The 19,747-nt window shown below is 42.2% G+C and overlaps 1 protein-coding gene across 6 annotated transcripts in view; it reads right to left on the reverse strand.

Annotated features, from left to right (window-relative positions):
- The window catches only part of mical2b (microtubule associated monooxygenase, calponin and LIM domain containing 2b), a 141,612-nt gene that overhangs the window by 15,037 nt on the left and 106,828 nt on the right, over nucleotides 1-19,747 (reverse strand). For 5 of the 6 annotated variants that reach the window (XM_074634092.1, XM_074634096.1, XM_074634095.1 and 2 more), the window contains 4 exons: nucleotides 6,648-6,698; nucleotides 3,413-3,534; nucleotides 996-1,232; nucleotides 637-812 (listed from right to left, as the gene is read on the reverse strand). In XM_074634092.1, the coding sequence (XP_074490193.1) occupies nucleotides 637-812; nucleotides 996-1,232; nucleotides 3,413-3,534; nucleotides 6,648-6,698 (586 nt within the window). The remainder of the gene's footprint in view (nucleotides 1-636; nucleotides 813-995; nucleotides 1,233-3,412; nucleotides 3,535-6,647; nucleotides 6,699-19,747) is intronic. The other variant, XM_074634094.1, reaches the window with a different exon arrangement.

Here is a 19,747-nt window from a genome sequence, read left to right on the forward strand (position 1 = left end):
ACACGTTTGGATTTTTACTAGGGCTGTCACAGTTACCGTGATAATAACGTGTTAATGCAAATTTGTTTTAACGCCACTAATTTCTTTAACGCCATCGATCTTTTGGAGGTTGTAGCGGCTCAGTTTTAAAGCTAGAGTGAAGATACTGGTATCATATGAAACTAGGAAACCTGATGAATCCATCGGTACCAACCATGTCATACTAGCTGGTCATGAAGGAGGTTAAATCACTTTTGGCGAAGAAAAACTAGCATGACCATTTTCAAAGGGGTCCCTTGCATATTGTTTTATGCTAAATTCAGTACCTGTGAGGAATTCTGGACAATATCTTGTTTTGTGTTAACTCATTTCCAATAATAAATATATACATACATTTGCATAAAGCAGCATATTTGTCCACTCCCATGTTGATAAGAGGATTAAATACTTGACAAATCTCCCTTTAAGGTACATTTAGAACAGATAAAAAATGTGTGATTAATTTGTGATTAATCATGATTAGCTATTGACAATTATGCGATTAATCACGATTAAATATTTTGATCAATTGACAGCCCTAACTTTACACAAATCTTGCCTATAGCAGCTTTAATGTGTTGCTTCAAATAAACTATGAACAAAGTATTCTATACAAACATTGTGAGTGCAGTGTTGGACCTGCTGGAGGGATTGGTCACACTAAATGTCCTCCTGAAGGCGTTTGCTATAAGCTGGAAGGCTGAGAGGGCCGAGGCCGAGGTTTGGCTCTGGGATGGTTCCCCGTTCTGGCCCGAGTCTGTCTGAAGCTTATCTGCTTCTGTCTCTGCTTTTACCTGATAAAACATCAGAGGACAGATAAAATGTGGAATTAACTCCTCTTATCTAGCTCACATCGCTGTCTTTGGACCACTGTGTTATACTGGAAGGACTAGTGAGAGATAAAGAGAGAGAAATGAATGTGCAGGCATATTGTTCTCCAGAACCATTAATATCGCTGCCTTAATAAATAACTCCACCTGGTCCTTATGTTGATGTGTGTATATGGTGTTTGTGTTAATCGGAGCTTCCTCTGGTGTGAGCTGCACGTCCCAGTTCAGCAGCTTCTCTTTCTCAGCAACAGATAACATCAAGCGTTTCTTTGGTGAGGACGAGTTGTTGACCATCTTTATTGTAGCCGAGTGCTCTTCGCTCTTCTCACTTCCCTCTGAGGGATTCTGGGTATCTGCTGATGTCTTGGAACCGACGTCAGAAATCTGAGAAAACAGGAATCACAGGGTTATTAAAAATATCTATGCAATGCCATTGAATTATGCAGAATACATTGCTTTTACTCTAGTCACACAATTGTCAATGATGACACTGTTCTAAAAGTACATGTACACTATATGTGGCGTGTGTCCAGTAGTGTTGTCACAATACCAAAATTCAGACTTTGATGCAATACCCTACCTAAATATCTGGATACCGATACTGAAGCGATACCACGGCAAAAAATCTAAATCATCAGGAAAAGTAATGGAATAATAGATGACAGAACATGGAACTTGATTTTAAGTTAAAGGGACTGTTTGTACGTACACGTATAAATGTACCGGGTCGGTGTCCCATGCGCGCTCGCATATGCGCGCTCGTGTGTGGCTACGCTGTTCAGACTCCCTGTGGACACGTACCATCAAACTCCAACACAAACTACACGGAAGCACCAAAACCTCAAAGTAATATCTAGTGAAGCCTGTCTGTTAAATAGTGTTGGCCGCGGTCATAGTATGCGGGGGAGACCGTAGCTTTGGTCTCCATGACCGGAGTCTCTGCTGTACTCTGCTCCTTTGCCTGCTTGCCTTCACTCAAACACCGCGCGCGTTCTCGCTCCACCTCACGTGCATGCATGCACACTCCACACTGCAGAAGAGTTAGTAGCTCTGAGAATATCTAGTGAATGTTCAGTGGATGTTTGTGTATAAATAACTGCTGCAGCTCCTCCAGACCAACAGAGGTTTCCCGTGTCTTGTGAAGTGACGGGGGCTCCGCAGAGAGAAACGTTATCGTCTCCGGCCGGGTGCCGGTGTCTCCCCTGTTCCCTCCGGCCGCGGTCGGGAGGCTGAGGCAGGAAAAGCCAACACTAGGATCAGCATTGATTCATGGAGAGACCTTCGTCTGGTCAGCTAACATTACTGCCAAGCAGCTGAAATATAGAGTGATATTGTGCTTTTAGCTGACGTGTGTCGCCTCACTGTTTCGAGCGATGCTCGTTCATGTCTATGTAGAGCGAGCACAAGCCGACGCTGACTTTCGTTGACTTAACGGCCACAGGTGTCACTGTTAACAAGCATTTCTGATTCTTACAAACAGTCCCTTTAAGTTTATTTTTTAAATATTCCTTAATACTATTTTTTAAATGTCTTTATTAAAAAAAATGAAAAATGCTAAAATCAGGAAGACACCACAGTAACTGTAGAAAGAGCTGTGTTGTGTTGAAGTGGTGTGAGGAGAGAGAAGAGTCACTCTCACCGGATTGATTTTCCTCTCCGTCCATCTCACGTTACAGAGACACTACGTAATGATGCACAGCGAGCCGGTCATTGTTGTGAAAGAATCCCTGACAGGGCGATTCTGCACCCCAACGAGGAGCCCTGAAGGGGATTCTTTCACAACAATGACCCACTGTACATTATCCCACTTATTACACGGCTACTTACTGAAGAAATCAATAATCTGTCTGCTATACATAGCAACGGTCTGTCATACATAGCAACGGTCTGCTATACATAGAAACGATCTGTTATACATAGCAACGGTCTGCTATATATAGCAAAATAGCAACGGTCTGCTATACATAGCTTGCTGTACATAGCAACGGTCTGCTATATATAGCAACGGTCTGTTATACATAGCAACGGTCTGCTATACATAGCAACTGTCTGCTATAGAGAAATTACAGACCGCAGAACGTCGTGATTAACCAATCAGAATCGAGTATTCAACACAGCCATGTGTAAAGCCATGTTCAAAGCCAACGTAAAATAATACTTTAACACGTGCACTTTGTTGGATTATGTGTTTGCAGGAGATGTTTGGACAGATTCAGAAAAGATGGTAATGATATGAACGGTAATTAGAGCTGCGCTGTTATTTCCTTATTTTTTTGAAGGGAGTTGTGCAGATAGAGACCCCAGCTCTCACACACACACACACACACACACACACACACACACACACACACACACACACACACACACACACACGGCCCCGCGGTCGCACATTGATGCAACTCACAGCTCCTATTTAAACACTGTCATTCTTAAAGTACCGGTACTAATAAAACGCGGTATTGTACTGTTTTTAACAGCAGGGTATCATGATACCTTTCTAGTATCGGTAAACCGTGTAACACTATAATATCCAGTTAATCTAGAATAAATTCCATGTGACATACAGTGTGGTTTTCTGCTGAAGTGATCTCCTCAAATTCAGAGGCCGCCTCAGGAACAGTCTCTGGTCCATCCTTGTCCAGAGGCCAGCTTCTGTGGAAGTGCTTGATGATGATCAGAGGGAAGGCTGCATGAGGGCACAAAGTACACTATTAGTTGTTTGTTTGAGACGGATGGACTCAGAATTTATTATGGCATCTCGCGCTCGTCCCTATGGAAGTAGAACATGCAACTTACAATAAGTAAGTCGTTTTCAACAACTGTGTCTGCCAAATGAATGTAATGTAATGTTATGAAATGGATGTTAAAACAAAATACAAATAGGGCTGTCAATTGAAAATATTTAATCGGGATCAATCGCATGATTGTCCATAGTTAATCATGATTAATCGCAAATTAATGACACATTTTTTATCTGTTCTAAATGTCCCTTAAAGGGAGATTTGTCAAGTATTTAATCCTCTTATCAACATGGGAGTGGACAAATATGCTGCTTTATGTAAATGTATGTATATATTTATTATTGGAAATCAATGACCAACACAAAACAATAACAGATATTGTCCAGAAACCCTCACAGGTACTGCATTTAGCATAAAGAGGTCCCTTGACCTCTGACCTCCAGATCAGTGAATGTAAATGGGTTCTATGGGTACCCACGAGTCTCCCCTTTACAGACATGCCCACTTTATGATAATCACATGCAGTTTGGGGCAAGTCATAGTCAAATCAGCACACTGACACACTGACAGCTGTTGTTGCCTGTTGGGCTGCAGTTTGCCATGTTATGATTGGAGCATATTGTTTTATGCTAAATGCAGTACCTGTGAGGGTTTCTGGACAATATCTGTCATTAATTTGTGTTGCTAATTGATTTACATTCATAAATGTATACATACATTTGCATAAAGCAGTATATTTGTCCACTCCCATGTTGAGTATTAATAGTAGTATTAAATACTTGTCAAATCTGCCTTTAAGGTACATTTTGAACAGATAAAAAATGTCTTAATTGCAAAAAACTATGGACAATCATGCGATTAATAGTGATTAAATATTTGAATCGATTGACAGACCTAGTTGTGATGTATCCACTAAAATACAATCACTGTGACACATTAAAGGGATCGTTGGAGTGTTTCTCAGTGGGGTTGTATGAGGTACTTATCCACCATAGTCAGTGTATTATTTACAGTAGATGACAGTCGGCAAGCCCCCCCCAGCTTGGAGGAACAGACAGGAGTTACAGCGTGGAAGAAAATCGATGTACTAATGTGTCCAGCAGCAAAACAGTATTTTAGACACCTAAAAGAAAGGCCCACCTAAAAAAAATCAATATCTATTCAAGTGTATGCAATATTTAGAATATTTTCGCCTCTTTACCTTACTGTCAGACAGCCCTTTCTGAGGGGGAACTGAAGCTGTTGTATTCATGCTCTTGCCAAAACCACCAAACTCCATTGTAAAAAACAGTAATTTGACCTCGTAGAACAAAGGGGTTGCTGGTCTACTGCTGGTCGGTTAGTTAGTTTGTGTTATTGTGTGACTTTGGTGAATCCGAACTAACCAAAGTCACACAATAACACAGACAAACTAACCGATCGAGGCAGTGGTAGACCAGCAACTCCCTTGCTGCCCCCGTCCACAGCAGTACATTGCTTTTCTCACGTGCTGGTACTCATGTCTGTTTCTCCAAACTGGGGGGGAACGTGCCGACTGTCATCTACTGTAAATAATACACTGACTATGAGTATGTACCTCATACAACCCCACTGAGAAACACTCAAACTCTCCCTTTAACCTAATATCACAGTGGTGATGCCTTATTACTGGACAAAACAAGCCATCTGATACAGCTGAGGCTATAGAGCAATGATAAACAAGTGTGATGGAACTTTTGGCAATGACTGCTGACAGAACAATACTGACCTCTAGTGTTGTACATGCTGCATTACAACAGTGTTCATATCTGCACTGACCTCAGACACAGTCACTGTGCAGTGCCTCCAGTAAGACAACTCTCCACTGACAGTTATTTGAATTATAACACAACATTCTTATATTTATATGTGTACACGTCACAGAAACACACACACATGTGATTAGTGTCACAGCCCTCTGCTTAAGACTGTGACATCTCTATCAACTGTAGCTTATGGAGGACAGAACCTGCCAAAATTAATAATAAATGAATAAATAAATACATATTTCATTAAATGTAGTAAAAATAATATTAAAAGTAAGTGTAGCCATTAATTAATTGATAAAATGTGACATAAATTGATATTTCAGTTTTAATTTGCTTCTTTATTTATTTATCTTTGTATTAATTCCCTTATTTATTTAACTTAAATGTATTTATTTTATTCATGCATATATTTTTCATTTATTTTATAAATATTTTTGAATGTATTTATTTATGCACGATTTCAACTTTGCATTTCATCCCTTTTGTATTTCCCCAAACTTATTTATTTCTGTATTATTTTCTTTATATTTACACATTTCTTCATGTATTTCTGCCTGATTATGCAAATGAGTGGGCTGCCATTCAACATGTGGGGATGAAATGCAAAGGGGAAATCATGCAAAAATAAATAAATATATGAATAAATAAATACATTCAAAATAAATATAAAATAATTAAACATGTAAGTGCAAAAATAAATAAATTAATACAAAATAAATTAATAAACTAAAAATAAATGCAAAAATAGTAAATAATTTAAATTTAAAAAATATACATTATATAAATAAATAAAAGTGTCAATTTATGTCACATTTTATCAATTAATTAATGGCTACATTTATTTTTGATATTATTTTTGCTACATGTAATGACATATCTATTTATCGAGTCATTGATTAATTTATTTTTCATTTTGGCAGGTTTCGTCCCCCATAGTAATTGAGGCTAGAAGACTAATAAATAAGTAAGGGATACACACAGCAACGGTCTGCTATACATAGCAACGGTCTGCTGTACATAGCAACGGTCTGTTATACAGAAATAGAAAACCGCAGAACGACGTGTTTGACCAATCAGAATCGAGTATTCAACAATGCCGTGTTATAAATACCAATATTATTTGATCAAACATGACAAGAAATCCCAAGGATTATACTTCACAAAACACCAAATTACAAACAGCCCAACTGACCAGGCACACAGGTCTCAATCAAATCGAAAATTTAATTGAAGATGGGAGAAGCAATGCATAGACAATTTGAGGTACTCACTCCCTCTGATCTTCCGTTTCCATCGATTATTCTGTTTGCTGTTGCTGTGATCTACAGAGACGGAGAAAACAAAATCAGACCAAAAAATAAGCAACCTGTTACATGATAACAGCACAAAATCCAAAGCCGGGGTCAACCTTATGTTCCCAGAGTCCTTGTTTTAAGAGACTGGTAAGGCAATACAATGAAGGGAGATTGATGTTATACTCTTTAAACCACAGAGTGGCTGAATGGATTTCAACCATTCAACTCTATTTGAAACGTCCGTCGGCTATAAGCTGTAGGTGGGTGCTTTCTACATAACTGACCCAGGGAAACATACATAACATGAAATGCTGTAGAGCATGACAGGAACGCCCCCTACTTTGAATGGTTTGTGCACATATTTGGATATTGTGAATTTCTATATAGCCGCCTCGCTTTGGCAAAGAGTGCAGCCATAAATGAGATTTGTCTCTATTATGCGAGGCAGCTCCTTCCTATTAAAATGCTATGTAGCCTAGCTAAAAAAAATAAAAAATGAACATTTCACTACCAGCCTCATTACATTATTGTTGGCATCACTGGATGTTGAATTGCTTGCTAGAAGCTAGCAAGCTAGCTAGCTTTGTTAAGTTTGAATAAGTACAAATTACCTATATTAATGTAACACTAAGCATTGCACTCCAACTATTGGGGTATCACACTGCTCAGCCTACACGGGAAAGTTTATTCTAGGGTGATGAAAGGAGGCTACGACTCCGATCGTCGAACCTCGGATTCAGAAGGAGCAATGTGGTTTCTGTCCTGGCCATGGAACAGTGGACCAGCTCTTTACCCTCGCGGGGCTGTTGGAGGGGTCATGGGAGTTTGCCCATCCAGTCTACATGTGTTTTGTGGACTTGGAGAAGGCTTATGACCGTGTCCCCTAGGGAGTCCTGTGGGGGGTACTACGAGAATATGGGGTACCGGGGTCGTTGTTACGAGCCATCTGGTCCTTGTACAACCAAAGTGAGAGCTGCGTCCGTATACTCGGCAAGTCAAACAGGTTTCCGGTGGTTGTTGGCCTCCGCCAGGGTTGTCCCTTGTCACTCACCCTGTTTGTCATTTTCATGGACAGGATCTCAAGGCGCAGCCGGGGGGAGGAGAATGTCCGGTTCTGGGACCTCAGAATGCATCTCTGCTCTTTGCAGATGATGTGGTTCTGTTCATCAGACCGTGACCTTCAGCAGCAATGGGGCAGTTTGTAGCTGAGTGTGAAGCGGGCAGGATGAGAGTCAGTACCTCCGAGTCTGAGGCCATGGTGCTCTGCCGGAAACTGGTGGACTGCACCCTCCGGGTTGGGAGTGAGTCTTTGCCCCAAGCGAGGGAGTTCTCGGGGTCTTGTTCACCAGTGAGGAAAAAAATGGAGCAGGAGGTGAACAGGCGGTTGGATGCAGCATCTGCAGTTATATGGGTGCCGCACCGGACTGTTGTGGTGAAGCTGAGCTGAGCTGGAAGGCAAAGCTCTTGATGTACCAGTCCATCTACGTTTCAACCCTCACCTCTGGTCGTGAGTTTTGGGTAGTGACCCAAAGAATGAGATCACAGATCGTAGGGTGGCTGGACTCAGTCTTAGAGAGAGGGTGAGGAGCTCAGTCTTAGAGAGAGGGTGAGGAGCTCAGTCTTAGAGAGAGGGTGAGGAGCACAGTCTTAGAGAGAGGGTGAGGAGCTCAGTCTTAGAGAGAGGGTGGCTGGACTCAGCCTTAGAGAGAGGGTGAGGAGCTCAGACTTAGAGAGAGGGTGGCTGGACTCAGTCTTAGAGAGAGGGTGAGGAGCTCAGTCTTAGAGAGAGGGTGAGGAGCACAGTCTTAGAGAGAGGGTGAGGAGCTCAGCCTTAGAGAGAGGGTGGCTGGACTCAGCCTTAGAGAGAGGGTGAGGAGCTCAGACTTAGAGAGAGGGTGAGGAGCTTAGTCTTAGAGAGAGGGTGAGGAGCTCAGTCTTAGAGAGAGGGTGAGGAGCTCAGCTTTAGAGAGAGGGTGAGGAGCTCAGCTTCAGAGAGAGGGTGAGGAGCTCAGTCTTAGAGAGAGGGTGGCTGGACTCAGCCTTAGAGAGAGGTTGAGGAGCTCAGTCTTAGAGAGAGGGTGAGGAGCTCAGTCTTAGAGAGAGGGTGGCTGGACTCAGTGAGGAAGCAATCCCTTTTAAACTAATAAAAACGTGATAAACAATGATAAAAGTATTAATCCTATAACACTGTTTTTACTACTGAAACAGCATACAATCATAGTGCTGCTGTATTGATCCCAGTGCTGTAATACTCACACTGGCCACTGTAACTCACAGCTCTAGTGATGTAATGCTGATCCAAGCAACTTTGCAGCTGCAGGGGGCCCAAAACAGGGAATCTGGTAGAGGAGGTACCAAGATCATATGTATGGTAGAGGAGGGACCAAGATCATATGTATGGTAGAGGGTATATGCTGATTAGTAAGACAGAGACCAGTAGAATTGAGGAATACTACGATTTATGATGACAGGAAAAGAGGGGTGAGTTCTTTGTCCCAAGTATATAAGGTTATGATCTAAAGACCGCGGGTAGTTGCGTCCGGACAGATGTGTCCGGACCTGCTCGGGTTTTGGTTGTGTTTATGTCTGTTGATATTAAACACCATGAAAACTCTGCTTTTTGCAAAATACTTGTACAGCATTATGTGATTCATTTGAGTAACTTGTGTTGACTTTCTGACACCATTAAAATTGAACCTGAAGAACATTGAGCTGGGATCTCTGCCGTTCTTAGCCCAAGGCTTGAGATTTCCAGACTCAACATTTGGCGAGCTAGAAACCAGGAGGGTCGGAACTGCCGGGGACCTGAGGACCTGGAAACCACGCCTGCACCGAAACACACCAGTTTTGTGGCCACGAAAAAGGTAAAAAGAGCTTTTTCTTATATCTTTGACTGTGTGTTTCGGTGTGAGCGATGATCCACCCGGGTTTTTAAAGGTACCTCTGCAGCATTCTACCAAAAGAACCTATTTAAGTTAAAATTGATAACACTTAAATAAACAAATCACACATAAATTGTCTAAAGTATAAACTAATCTCACTGGCTAAAAACAAGTCCATTGCAAATGCATGCGCTTTGTGTTTTATAATTTACTATGGTGTGGAAAGTATGGAGGAATGAATGTTGAAAGTAAATAATTAATGGAATATAATTTGAGCCTATTAGAGAATAGGTTGAGTGAGGGTAAAGATAAATAGATTGGGGATATTGACAGGTTGTTTAAAGGTAAGAAGGGCTTGTATATTGCATTTGTGTTGTTATTGTTGTTATAATATAGTTATGGTATTTAAATAAAGTTTGGTTTTATTGATTAGCCTGTTTGAGCTAAGAGTAGATAGAAAGTAAGTGAATAAGCCACATAGTTTCTGCGGATACCGCGTTCTTTTTTCTGCATGAGTTCTGGCCATTTCCAGGATTCTGTCAGATCAAGCAACGGACTGAACGGGTAGATAACTAGTACAGTTTGATTTTATTGATTAGCCTGTTTGAGCTAAAGAGTAGATAGTTTCTGCGGATACCGCGTTCTTTTTTCTGCATGAGTTCTGGCCATTTCCAGGATTCTGTCAGATCAAGCAACGGACTGAACGGGTAGATAACTAGTACAGTTTGATTTTATTGATTAGCCTGTTTGAGCTAAAGAGTAGATAGTTTCTGCGGATACCGCGTTCTTTTTTCTGCATGAGTTCTGGCCATTTCCAGGATTCTGTCAGATCAAGCAACGGACTGAACGGGTAGATAACTAGTACAGTTTGATTTTATTGATTAGCCTGTTTGAGCTAAAGAGTAGATAGTTTCTGCGGATACCGTGTTCTTTTTTCTGCATGAGTTCTGGCCATTTCCAGGATTCTGTCAGATCAAGCAACGGACTGAACGGGTAGATAACTAGTACAGTTTGATTTTATTGATTAGCCTGTTTGAGCTAAAGAGTAGATAGTTTCTGCGGATACCGCGTTCTTTTTTCTGCATGAGTTCTGGCCATTTCCAGGATTCTGTCAGATCAAGCAACGGACTGAACGGGTAGATAACTAGTACAGTTTGATTTTATTGATTAGCCTGTTTGAGCTAAAGAGTAGATAGTTTCTGCGGATACCGCGTTCTTTTTTCTGCATAAGTTCTGGCCATTTCTAGGATTTTGTCAGATCAAGCAACGGACTGAACGGGTAGATAACTACTAGAGAAAAAAAAAAAAACATGATCACTGTAAATAATCTGTACAAATATACTTTAAACCATCTTTCTATCAACTTTCCTTTGTTCATAGCCCCCCCCTTTTTTTTTTCTCACTCCAGCCCTCCCTGCTGCACCCTCCTCTCCCCTTGGGCCTCTTTACAAGCCCCCACCTTTTTTTTCATCCTACTCCCTGCTTCATGTCCTCTCCCATTTGTTCACCCTCTCTGTCTTGTGTAAAACATAGAGTGTGAGGAATATAACTCGTGTAGTAGAATAAACACTGAGAAAATAGCATTAAAAGAAGGAAAAGAGAATAATAAATTGGAAGATAGTAAAGTAATATAAGATAACATTATAAAATAAAAGTACTGTTTATAAAACTGACTAGATAATAAATAAAACAAGTATTTAAAGAAATAAAATAAGAGTACCGTTTATAAAACTGACTATATAATAAATAAAAAGTATTTAAAGAAATAAAAATTGAGCAGACTGATCCACCCGGTGACTGCAGAAATAGAAAACTAATTACACGGCGGGCGTAGTATATTCTGTGGGGGAAACATAAGCTGTTGATTGTGGGAATTTCTCTGGATCAGAGATCGAAGCGCACCCTCTCTGGAACACTGTTGTCACTCACGCCGTTGGGCGTGATGACACGGCCGGTAGGAGTGGACGCTTGTTTTCTCTGCAAAAGAGGGATTTCCGGGAGATACAGTAAAAAGAATGAAACGATGAGCCACTGAAATGAGCCTGGTTACGATAAACGCATACACATAAGATAAATAACTATAAACCAGGACAAATAAAGTGGAGTTGTGTAACTGCAGTACCCGTATGACCCTCGGAAAAGAATAGAAATATATAATAATAATAATGATAATAATAAATAAAAAACCCTAATAGATACTAAGATAAATACATATATAATAATAAGATCGGTTACCGTGGTGACCTTTCTCAGAGAAAGTTGAAATAAAATCTAACTAAACTCTGCTAATAAAAGCCCACATTCCCAGAAAGAGTAACAGATACTAATAAACTATATATTAAGGGAAGTGCAAGAATTTATTTTGGGCATTTCCCCCTTTTGAATAAAACCTTTTAAATACCTTCATAAGCCCTGGCATCACAGGATACACAAGGCTTCATGGGGACCGAGCAGGGAAAACCATATAGCTCAGAAAAAATCCGGTAGAACCGATTATATCACGTCATCCGAGTCACAAACGGTGTATTCACCAGTGCATGACTAAGTGGTATAGGAGGACAGCAGGTAACTCCCGCTGGCCTAAGGAAGGAAGTTTCGAAATGGCACGTTGTGAAGAGGTGGAAACACAAATTAGAAACAAAGAGACCCAAGATAATAAGAAAAAAGAAAAACAAAAGAACTAACGGACGAAAGAGAGGCAGGTGCTAAGCTGGTTTAAACAAGAAAGCTACAAAAGATAAATGACGCTAAAATAAAAGAGGAAGAACAAAAGTGACCCCCACAGCACCGCCCTTGCCCGAGCATCCTCCTCCTTACAAAAAAAAAAAGAAAAAAAAAGTCAAGTAAAAGGACTGTACCCCGTGAGGACACCGAACCCAGATTGCGAAGACAGTGACACAGTAGGGGAGATGAATATGGCAGGAAACATGTCCGGAAAATTCACCATGAAACTTAAACTATGAAAGAATGATGACAACGATGGAAGCGATGGCAGACCATCCCCTAGAACCAGCAGAAGCATAGAAAGGGAGGCGACTAGAGAAGATACCACGGAGTCAGAATCAGAACCCACTACTGATGAAGATACATCAGGCTTGGACCAGTTCCAAAAAAGTGACAGACAGCACTATAAATCACTTAGGCAGCAGAAAACCAGATCCCGCAGATCATCAAGAGACAACAAAAGCGCAGAGCGCCGCCAACTCCTTGAACAGTCACGACGAGAAGCAAAGTACCTGGAAACTTCCCGCCGACGTGTGATGGGAAAAAGCTACGAAGATAATGAAGACGAGTCCCTCTACGAAAAGACTAAAAAACAGGAGCGACGATCACACAGCACCCCCAATGTGCCCAGGGCACTACGTGAACACGACGCAGGCTCCCTCCGTGACGAAGAAGCTGCCACACGACCCAAAGAATCTTCATGTCCCGCCCCCAGGTCCCCAGACGGGCGGACTGAGCCCTTCCCCAGGGCTATTACAGGCCATGTCTACCTGGAGGAGGCAGAGGCCGCCAGCCTACGATATCAGAGATTGGGAAGAGACAGAAGCAACAGAATAGAGGACATCAATAATCAGATGGACCGCACAACAGCAGAGATCAATGACATGATGAAAACATACGAGGACGGAAAGCGTGCGGCTCGTGATAGAGAACGCCAAGAACAACACGCTCTACGAACCCGAAACCAATCATATCCTCGCGACCCACTAACACAGTCGCAAGATCGATTCCACTACGCTGGCTTCAAGAAGGACAAGAGGAACAGGCACAGGTGAGAATATGCCCAATACTGGACAAAACAGGTGGCGAAGTGTACGTGCTCTGGTCTTTTATGGACATGATTGGCTTGGCCAATAGACTGCCAGATCTCACTGGAGGAGCTAACAAGTGGATAACAGCTGTGGAAGAAAGTACGGTTGGAATACGACTAGCCCTAGGAGACCTCAAGGCTCTGCTGATGCATGTGTCTGTAAGAACCATCACAGATGAAGTACTCAACAGTGCAGGACTGACTAGAGCTGTGACAGGACATACGGCGGACAAAGTGGGATTCGATGGATTCCGAACAAAGTTATGGGAGCAACTAAGAAGCCAATACGCTGAGAAAATGGAAATGTCCAAACTGGAAGGAGAAACACTGGGAGATGAACAATGTCCAACCAAATTTCTACACGCTTTCCAGCGCAGATGGAAAGAAGAAACAGGAAAGTCCTGTTGGAAAACAGACCTAAAACACAGATGTCAGTAACAACAGAACAAGAACATTTGTTGGATCAAGATCCAGCGCACCTATGGTCACAACACAAAACTGACGTGGGTTTTGTAAAATCAGCAGCACCAGCTAAATTTAAGATAAAAACAGGGGCCAAGTTGCCCTGCCAAAAGCAGTATCCACTTTTACCACATGCCATTGCAGGAATACGACCTACCATTGAGGGGTTGGTAAAAGCAGGAGTATTGGTTAGAACCAATAGTCTGGGTAATACCCCAATTTTTCCTATAAAGAAAACACATTCCAAAGATTACCGATTGGTACATGATCTAAGGGCAATTAATGCTATTATAAATGCTGAAGTACCTATTGTTCCCGATCCACACACTCTGCTCTCTAACATCCCACCTGAAGCAAGATGGTATACTGTAATTGACCTCTGCTCTGCTTTTTTCAGCGTACCAGTACACCCAGACTCAAGGCACCTGTTTGCCTTCACGTACGAAGGACAACAATACACATACACAAGATTACCACAAGGTTTCTGTGAAAGCCCCACATTGTTCAACTGCGTGTTGATGGAGGACCTTCAAAATCTAGATGTCCCAAGTACCATCTTACAATACGCTGATGATTTGTTAATATGCAGCCCCTCAAAAGCTCAATGTGAGACTGACTCCATCGCAGTGCTAACTACACTGGCAGTAGGAGGACATAAAGTAAGTAGGGATAAAACTTCAGTTCTGCCAGCAGACGGTAGAATATCTTGGCAGACAACTAAGTGGGGAAAAAAGGCACATTTCGCCATCACAAGTGGAAACTATAACAAAAGCTCCACAACCTAACACTGTAGGACAAATGTTGTCCTTTTTGGGAATGACTGGGTTTAGCAGGCCCTGGATATGTGACTATGCGATAAAAACAACACCTTTAAGAGCTTTAATAAAAGCAGCTGGCCAAATAAATAACTCTGCCCATCTCACATGGACGGAAGAGGCTCTGGGTGCCTTTCAAGCGTTGAAAAATGACATGCAAACTGCAAAAACCCAGATTACACAAAGCCGTTCCACCTCTACGTAACAGAGAGAGCTGGATACGCATGCGCTGTACTAATGCAGAATACACCAACAGCCATTAGCTTACTACAGCACTAAACTTGATAACATTGAAACTGGTTTGCCACCCTGCTACCAGGGACTGGCAGCAGCTGTATTTGCGTACCAAAAAGCTTCATCACTCACTATGGGACACGCAGTGGTTCTGTATACGTCACATCAATTACATGCACTACTCACAAGTCTTCGATTTGTTTTGACGCAAGCTAGACGCACCGGATATGAGATAATACTCTCCGCCCCAGAGCTCATCATCCAACGATGTTACACAGTAAACCCCGCAACAAAGATGGTTTTGCCAGTAGATGGTACACCACACGATTGTGTACAAACAACAGAGAAATTTATCCGAGCACGAAAAGACTTTCACAATCAGCCGATCACAGCCGATCTTACATTGTTTGTAGATGGCTCATATTCTCGTGACGCGACCGGAACCCGCGCAGGGTGCGGCGTAGAGTAATTGAATGACCAAGATGGTACCTTTACCACATTGCAGTCCCGCCAGGTTGATCAGCCCTGCTCTGCTCAATTAGCTGAAATCAAAGCTCTTGCAGCCGCCTGTACCTTGACCGCTGGTAAACGTCTTAAAGTTTATACAGACTCTGCCTACGCTTACGGAGTTTGTCATGTTCATGCTAACATTTGGAAACAGTGAGGATTCTTCAGAGCAGACAGCACTCCGTTAACGCATGGAGAAGCCATTTCCCATCTTCTAGCAATAATCAAATGTCACGCACATCAAAAGACCAACTCTTTGATAGCTAAAGGAAATAATTTGGCAGACGAAGCTGCTAAACAGGCAGCACTGGGCTGCATAATAGCCCCGATACTCATAGCAGATGACTGTGCACCCCGAACCAATCTTAATTCCCTAATATTAGCTCAAGATAGGGTAACAGATGCTGAAAAACGTTTGTGGATACACAGAGGTGACACAAACTAAGACAGGACCTACAGTCTACCCCATTATAATCTCCTGATATGGTTTTGTTTGTAGATGGATCCTGTTACAGAGATGGACAGGACACTACTCTATAGTTCAAATGATGTCAGACAATTGCCATATGCTAGAAGGCGCCCCATGTGATCGACCATGCTTAGCTCAGTTAGCAAAACTAAAAGCTCTAACTCAAGCCTACACCCTTGCGGCAGGTAAAGAAGTTGATATATACACTGATTCAGCATACGCCCATGGAGTATGCTATTTGTTTAGAGCAGTGTGGGAAAAGTTGTGAGTTCATTAAAACAGATGGCTCGCCTATTCAACACCATACACAAATCCAGTTCCTTTTACTGGCCATGATGAAATCGTAACAAATTGTAATCGTAAAAAACACAGAAAAGACTAATCATTTATTACGAAATGTATTAACAAAACCGATGTAACTGCCCAAGTAGCGGCTTTGGCCTTCCCCACATCTATTCTAATCCTAAATAACATCGGCACCAGGAAAGAGTATCCCGTGTTTGAATGCTGCCTTGAAGACAAGGTCACGGAAACTGATCTACGCGACCTACAAAACACTGTCTCACCAACCGAAAGGGATCTTTGGGTGTCAAGGGGGGCGTCAACTAATGTGAAAGACCTGTGTAGAAATCATGAAGGCCTCCTATTAGAGCCCTTTATTCTCTTGCACCTTATGATTCAGGATGCACATGGGTTTGCCCATGTGACAAGGGGGGAAGTAATGAGGAAAATCGTAATGAGGAAGAAATCGAAATAGAATTAAATAAAATTTCTGGGCTCTAAATTTCTCCAAATTGTCGATGCAGCCATCAGCTGATGCAAAATATGCTTTAAAAAGTAACATGAGATGAGGTATTACCACTCCAGCAGGACACATACCCACTCCTAAAGGATCATTCCAACACCTGACAAAGTATTTTTGTAGATATACTCAAACCTGTAGGAGGCAATAGATGCATGTCAGTGGTGAAAGACAGGTTCAGTAGATGGGTAGAAGCAATACCAGCCAGATAAAGATGCCAACACTGTAACAAAGTTCTTGTGCAGAGATCATTCCTAGATTTGGTATAAATCAACTCAGACAACGGGAACAGTAAAAAACAATGTTCAAGGAATGGTTGATGGAATGGTTGAAGAGAGCGAATGATGTGCTGAAAAGCAAGCTACTAACAATATGCATGTGCACGGAGTTAACTTGGGAAGCTACACTAACGCTTGCACTAATGGCAAACAGAGGATCTGCGCATAAGACCTCAAGCTTACGCTGCATAAACTGCTTACGGGTCGACCCATGCTTACGCCTGTATAAAATACATGCCAAAGGCCCCTCATGGGATGTTTTTATGATAAATATGTAATTTTACATGAAACAAATGACTAATGTGCAAAGGAGTATCTATGCTCAGGTTGAATCATTACAGGAGGATGAGAAGGAGAAGGAGAAGAAAAAGGAAAGAGAGATCCGGTATACGTTAAAGTGGTCTTCATGACGTCACCCACAGCAGTTAAAGTTGACGGAGAACCATCCTGGCGGTACCTAGAGGTCCAGGAATGCTCAACTCCTCCAAACAGACCGCCTGGTCAGAATCCCACATATTCTGTCCAGTCGGGGAGCTCGGACAACTCAAGCTATGAGTGCTGGCCGCTGGACACGGTGTCAGTGCATGGCTTCTCATCTGAAGGCAACGAGGACGAGGACTACAGCCCAGCTGAACCGCAGCCGTCAACTTCTCAGCCGGTGTCATCATCTCGTCCAACCGACAACCGAGAGAGGGACGTGCCGACCCCGCCTCCAGAGGAATCACCCTTTGCATCTGAGGACATCATCAAGCTTCTTGAGGCTCTTGACGTTGATGAAGGCTGGCCCCAAAATATTACCCGCAAAACGCTCCAAATTGCCCTATGCAACTTGCCTACTAACAAATACAGAAGGCTGAAATACCAGCTGAAATACCCATTACGAGGTGTAGTGCACACCCTACGCGCTAGACAGATGAAGTACGAGAAGAGAAGATACGCTAGCGTAAGAAAATATCAACGAATGACTAACTTGACCCTTGAGGTTATGAAACTGACGACTGACAACAGAGTCCTTACAGATACAGTTAAGCTTCAGGAAACTACCAACAGCGTACTCCGCAGACAGATTCAGACCCAGGAGACTACCATAGCTGAGTCGACAGAAGAGATAGCTCAGTTAACAGCAGAAGTACTGTCAACAGAGACAGTGTTGGCGCATTACCGACGCCTGAGATACACCATGTCAGGAGCTAATGCTCATAGGTTATAGGAAATGAGTGGGAGTTACTGTAAGTAGTCGACAGTTCAGACTGAACTCTTAGACTTCCCGCCACTGATTTGGAACCCCCTTTTATATGATAATAGAAGTAAATGTACCTGCATCAGGCCAAATATTAAGCCAAAGAAAATTGTTCCATTTGATCCCCGGACTCCTTATGATAGAAATAAGTTACTGTAAACACCATACATGGCCTTATGACTCAGGAAGTAGTTTATCATGACACAATTACCATACGTCAGTCATATTCCTGTCCCAAAGCATGTCTACACCAGTGCCAGTTACCCGCACTGCATCTGTTGACAGCCCTGCCCCTGGAACATAATGCCCCAGACCTAAATGAACTCATTCCCTTTGTCTCCATACATGGTTGATTAGATGAAAATGGCATTACGGAGGCCCCCACCCTCAGACACTACTTGTCGGGAACAGCCCTGGCACGTGAACTCATTCAGCCCATCATGGACTCTAGATCTCTGGATGATCCCCAAATTCCGCAGTTTGTCGTTGACACAAGCTGTACAGGACACTAAAGTAACCCCTCCAAAAAGAAGAGGAGGCGATGGAGACATAAACGTAAATGTCCTCCTCACTGATCAAGAGACTTTCTACCAACTACACTGTCATCATGTGTGTGTCAATGTTTGCTTTTCACGAGCAACATCCCTTTCGCAATGGACTTTTTGAGTAACTTAGATAATTATTCACATTTTATTCTTATACGATATATTCTTATATTCAATGTATGACTTATATATTTTCCTTAGAGTAACTACATAAACCTTGGCAAGGTGCTAAGTATCCTCAGTTGTGTTTTAACCCAATTGATGTATGATGTCGCATGCTTACACTTACACGTAGTATTTTATTATGTGGGACCTTATAGTCCCAAAGGGAGGAATGAGGAAGCAATCCCTTTTAAACTATATAAAAACGTGATAAACAATGATAAAAGTATTAATCCTATAACACTGTTTTTACTACTGAAACAGCATACAATCATAGTGCTGCTGTATTGATCCCAGTGCTGTAATACTCACACTGGCCACTGTAACTCACAGCTCTAGTGATGTAATGCTGATCCAAGCAACTTTGCAGCTGCAGGGGGCCCAAAACAGGGAATCTGGTAGAGGAGGTACCAAGATCATATGTATGGTAGAGGGTATATGCTGATTAGTAAGACAGAGACCAGTAGAATTGAGGAATACTACGATTTATGATGACAGGAAAAGAGGGGTGAGTTCTTTGTCCCAAGTATATAAGGTTATGATCTAAAGACCGCGGGTAGTTGCGTCCGGACAGACGTGTCCGGACCTGCTCGGGTTTTGGTTGTGTTTATGTCTGTTGATATTAAACACCATGAAAACTCTGCTTTTTGCAAAATACTTGTACAGCATTATGTGATTCATTTGAGTAACTTGTGTTGACTTTCTGACACCATTAAAATTGAACCTGAAGAACATTGAGCTGGGATCTCTGCCGTTCTTAGCCCAAGGCTTGAGATTTCCAGACTCAACATCAGCCTTAGAGAGAGGGTGAGGAGCTCAGTCTTAGAGAGAGGGTGAGGAGCTCAGCTTTAGAGAGAGGGTGAGGA

The sequence above is a fragment of the Sebastes fasciatus genome, chromosome 4 (assembly GCF_043250625.1).
Source record: "Sebastes fasciatus isolate fSebFas1 chromosome 4, fSebFas1.pri, whole genome shotgun sequence".
Taxonomy (NCBI): Eukaryota; Metazoa; Chordata; class Actinopteri; order Perciformes; family Sebastidae; genus Sebastes; species Sebastes fasciatus.